The sequence below is a fragment of the Fomitiporia mediterranea genome, assembly GCF_000271605.1.
Source record: "Fomitiporia mediterranea MF3/22 unplaced genomic scaffold FOMMEscaffold_5, whole genome shotgun sequence".
Lineage (NCBI taxonomy): Eukaryota > Fungi > Basidiomycota > Agaricomycetes > Hymenochaetales > Hymenochaetaceae > Fomitiporia > Fomitiporia mediterranea.
Genome location: NW_006760390.1, coordinates 3433366 through 3438061, shown reverse-complemented (window position 1 = coordinate 3438061; position 4696 = coordinate 3433366). Strand labels below are relative to the sequence as shown.

Here is a 4696-nt window from a genome sequence, read left to right as displayed (position 1 = left end):
GTAGCTTGAGTAGAATATGGACTAGGGTGTGTCTAGGATATTGAGTGCATAGGTAGAGTTTAGAGATGACTGAATAGAGATTCGCAGCGTGTGACTAGATATATGAGCCGACCGAAGGGCATGGCAGACAGATGCAGGGGCGGCCGCGGTTATACGGGTCACCTGCCTCGTCCCGTAGAATGCAACTCAGTCCCAGCGCATTCCTCTCCGTCCTCTTCCTCTTGCTACTTACTACTCCCACTCCATCACCAGCCGACACCGACACGCCCTCCTAGACATTTAGACCGTTCTTCTCTCTCTTTCTCTTATACTTTTCTTCTTGTATCCCTAATCTTCACCAGCCCCGTCTCGGCTAGACAAGACGCGCGTGCATTTCTAAGACCTTTGCTGTGATCAGCTGCGGACTTTTTTCTCCAACTCCTTACGCTCCTTGCGTTTGAACGTCCGTGTGTGTGTCGTCGTCTTCTGTACCTACCCTCGTCCTTAGTCTGAGTGTCTCGATGTCTGCATAGAGACGCTCTTTTGAGGCGACCTTCTTGGACAAGCCGTGTGCCACCTGCGAGGACGGATTCGGGTGAATCAAGTCATAACCAATTCTTGCTTGGGAGAGTTACCTAGTGGAAGCGAGCTCGGACTTTAAAGCGCATTTAGTCACGCGTGCATAGGCACGCAGTCGGTGGAAATTTTTTTCTTTCATATATCCAGGTGTGTTGTGTCACCGTAATATCTAGTCGCATCATGCCTGAAGTGCAATGCCGTTTCTCCTCTTAGTTTAAAGGGTTTCAAAGGTATACGGGTAGTCGTCTAAATTTCTTGTTATTTGGGGGTCGGAGGGTAGGTCCTTGGGTGCAATCTGTACGTATGCGCCTCTTTTTCCTAGCCTGAATGCCTTGTTGCTCGTCTTTCCAATATGCCGCATGGAGAACCCTCTTTCTCGACGCATGGGAGTGACTATGTGGCAGAATGCGAGTCTAGATGCCAACTAGTGCCTGATCTTATAACACCTACTATTCCTGTGCAATTCCAATTCTTCTCGACTTCCATCGAGATGAGAAGTCTGTATTGCTAATGGCCTTCTCGCTTCTAGACATACATACACGAACACACGACAGGAATAGAGAAGAGTGGAAATTTTATAGTATTTTTACAACGCTGGCGTCCCCTCAAGCATACAGACAACTGCAAAGCATCGGGCTGCCCACGGCCTCGCTTATGGAACATCAACTATCGAGCGAGGAGCGCGAGCGGAAGAACCGTTTCTCGTTTTCAGGCGGGGGTGCAGACACGCCGCGCTCGGCAAGTCAGCCGCCGACAACAAACGGAGAAGGGTTCTACTCGACACCAGCAATGCAGATATACGGTAGTCCTGGTGGACGGAACGGAAATGGGAATGATAATGGTTCCGGCGGGACGCTCGGTCCAGGACAGGTTTCACCATGGATGATGTCTGCGAGCGGACAAGGTCGCGGTCCGTCTCTGGGCCGTAGTGCAAGCACGTCCGTTGGCATCCCCTCATCGCTACCGCGCAGTTCTTCCTTCTCTGAGCGCATTGGCTATGGTAGTGGTAGTAACTTCGCGAATGCAATCCGCGAATCTCATTCCTTCCCATCTACGTTCGAGGACGATGAATCTGAGGTGCTGTCCGACGCGACAGGGGAGTACACGTTTTCCGATTCATCTACTCAGCTTCGAGGACGCCACTTCCTTGCAGGCGATACACGCAGTCGGTCACAGAGCCTTGCAACGACGACTGCAGCGAGGCCGTTGCCTATCGGAAGTCCACCTGCGAGCGCGGGATGGACCACGGGCCCGTTGAGCATCCCTGGACGATTTGGTGACATTAAGCCACCTGGATCAGGACTTGGCAGCCGATATGGTTCGCTCGGTGCACTTGCTCGATCTCCTGTAGGCGCTTCGCCATCGCCGACTGGGCTTCGTGTTAACACTAGCAATGCGGAACTCACGAACATCTCGCCGATGGCACGCGATGTCGGACACATTATGCTCGATGAGGATGCCTGGGCCGGGAATGGCGGTGAAAGCGGGACGACAAGTCGTCGCCATAGTGTCAGTGTTGTCCAACCGCGTCGCGGGATTGTCGGCTTTAATGCACCGGATAGCCATGATGACGGGAGTCAGCACTATTTTGCAGGGAGTAATGGTCATGCTACTTCTGCGGGAGCAGGAGCAGGAGGTCTCGCGATTTCAGACGACGAACTTGCAGTCGGCCTCAATATGCTCAACTTGAATGCACCACAGTCACGCTCCTCACTTCCTCCGAGTCAGCCATCTTCTCTCCCGATTTATGCCCCGCTTTCACGCACGACTCATGACCCATCCGGGTCACTTGCGGAGAGCTTGAGTATCCCCTCGGGTGAGCATTTACCGCCCCGTCGCATGTTGCGCTCGCCTAGCGAGAGCCAATATTCTGTCAGTTCCAGCGGAGGCTCACCCCCACGCAACCCCGAGCACTCTCCTGCACTCGAATCGGCTGCATATATACATCGTCAGCAGGCTCAGCGATATGTTCCTGGGCATGGGATTCAGTACATCCCAGAAGATGCGCCTGCGCCCGCCCCGACGTCACCTACGTTCTCGCGAAGTGTTGCGGGACCGAATCAGTCGTTCATGCAGATGCATCAAATGCCGCTCTCGCCAACGAGAGGACCTGCTGCCGGTGGTGTCCATACTACACAGCAGATTCAGATGCAGCAGTTCTTGCATCAGCAGACATTGGCGGGTGCACCGGCCCTGCAGCGTCGTGCGTCGCAAGGCGAAGGATTCATGGGTATGGGTGCGCCTGGTGTTCAGCATTCACCAATTCAGCAACAGCAACAATCGCTCTCGGAACTTGGACGCGGGATTCCTTTGCATGTCGTACCAGATAGCTGGGCGCTCTTCATTGTCGAGTTCAAAGCTGGTAGAACAGACTTGTTCTACGTTGCGGACGCAACAAGTATGCCGCCTCTACGTGTAGGGGATCTTGTCATCGTCGAAGCAGATCGGGGGAAGGACTTAGGAAAGATTGTGAATGATACGATTACAGCTGCAGAAGTGGAAACATTCCAAAGACAACAAGCTGCGCAGCAGCAAGCCGCGCAAGCTGCATTCAACGAGCAGAATGCGGGCTATGGCCCTACGAGTCCTGATGGATCCTTATCCGTTGTGCCGCCGCCACCCCCACATGGGAAGAAAGAGATTAATCCGAAGAAGATATATGGGAAGGCTACGTCGCAGGATGCGCAGATGCTGGTGACCAAACACCAGGATGAAGCGAAGGCGCTTGCACTTTGTCAAACGAAGGTGAAACAGAAGAAATTGCCGATGGAGGTTATTGATGCTGAGTACCAATGGTACGGTTTTTCTCTCGATTTCTTTTATTTTATTTTATCCTTCTATTCTTTCGCATTTTCTCCCCGTATTTTTTCTCTCAGCTCTCATTGATTGATTGATGCTCGACCGGTGCTCATTTGTATGCTATTTTTTAAAAACTTGTAGGGATCGAAGGAAGTTGACATTCTACTTCATCGCCGAGAAACGGATTGATTTCCGTGAACTCGTGCGCGAGCTTTTCCGGTACGTCTTGTCTACTCCACATTCTTGGTGCCAGGTCGATGATTGAGCGGCCTCGCTTCTATCGTATCAGGCTTTATAAGACTCGAATTTGGATGGCCTCGTTGCAAGGTCCGACAAGCCCCGACTGATTCGAGAGCAATATGACGATTACACACATATACTTGCCCATCTGAAGGGTCCGAAATACAAAATCCAGATTTCTGTCGGGACGACTGCGCCACCTGCTCACCTCACACATCTGCTCTTCACTCTTTCGCTTTCTTCGAATGAAGCGAAGGGACTCTTAAACAACCCTGGCTGGAAATCATTATCTTTTTTTGATTAACTCCATGTTTTTTCTCTTGAACGTGAAACGAAGACTTTTTCTCAGCTTTGACAGATTATGAGATGTACTGTGCTGTGTACTAACACCATCATCTTCACCTTTAAACAAAGCAATCAACTAACCCATCAAGCGTCTTTTCAGCAGTTTTTTTATTTATCTTGCCTCTTTTTTCTGTTCACCGTTTTCTGCCTCCTGTGTTTTTTCCTTCCTTATTTTCGTCATGCATCCATCTAGAACAGCCATCGATCTAGACATGCATATCCGAATCCATATGAGCATATGAGCATTATTATCCTCTATCTCTGTCGCACTCTGCTCGTATTTTTCTCTGCGCATCTCTCTGTAGTTGTGTTGTTCGTCTCGAGCTCTTTCGACGTTACTTATGTATGGTTATTTCCTCACGTGCAATTTGCTCTCCCTGTACAACTTTGTTTAGTTTTTCTAATTAACGATTCCTCCGTACCCTGTCTGTCTGAGTGGTGCTTCTTGAAAGTTTGTTCTTAGTGCTTTGTATAGAACGCAAATACATTGGTTAACCAACCACGTTTAACTGTTATCTTGCAACATAGCTTGTAATGAGTTTTATCCAGATGGAATTTGTAAATCTACTGATACTCAAAATATTTTGCCTTGAATATACTCTAGATATATAAGCAGATTGTGCTTAATGACAAATAATGATATTTCTGAAGTATAGGTATTAAGAGTAAGCAAAAGGTACTTATTATACTTGAGAGTGTTGAATATATACTGGAACTGTACTTGAAATATTTCCACACTCACAAATGTAAGACC

At 49.3% G+C, this 4696-nt stretch overlaps 1 protein-coding gene across 1 annotated transcript; it reads left to right on the top strand.

Moving 5' to 3' along the window:
* The first annotated feature begins 236 nt into the window (after nucleotides 1-236).
* On the top strand, nucleotides 237-4368 carry FOMMEDRAFT_140475 (PSP1-domain-containing protein). The gene is made up of 5 exons (XM_007266098.1): nucleotides 237-705; nucleotides 772-855; nucleotides 1088-3353; nucleotides 3499-3576; nucleotides 3647-4368. Exons 3-5 carry the CDS (start codon nucleotides 1213-1215, stop codon nucleotides 3702-3704), a joined length of 2277 nt encoding a protein of 758 aa, XP_007266160.1. The 5' UTR covers nucleotides 237-705; nucleotides 772-855; nucleotides 1088-1212; the 3' UTR covers nucleotides 3705-4368.
* Nucleotides 4369-4696: the final 328 nt, after the last annotated feature.

What these genes read in the sequence shown, in the direction of transcription:
- FOMMEDRAFT_140475 (XM_007266098.1), top strand. Translation starts at nt 1,213, where the DNA reads ATGGAACATCAACTATCGAGCGAGGAGCGCGAGCGGAAGAACCGTTTC. An exon ending in ATTGATGCTGAGTACCAATG is followed by an intron (nt 3,354 to 3,498) that starts GTACGGTTTTTC and finishes AAAAACTTGTAG; the next exon opens with GGATCGAAGGAAGTTGACAT. An exon ending in CTCGTGCGCGAGCTTTTCCG is followed by an intron (nt 3,577 to 3,646) that starts GTACGTCTTGTC and finishes CTATCGTATCAG; the next exon opens with GCTTTATAAGACTCGAATTT.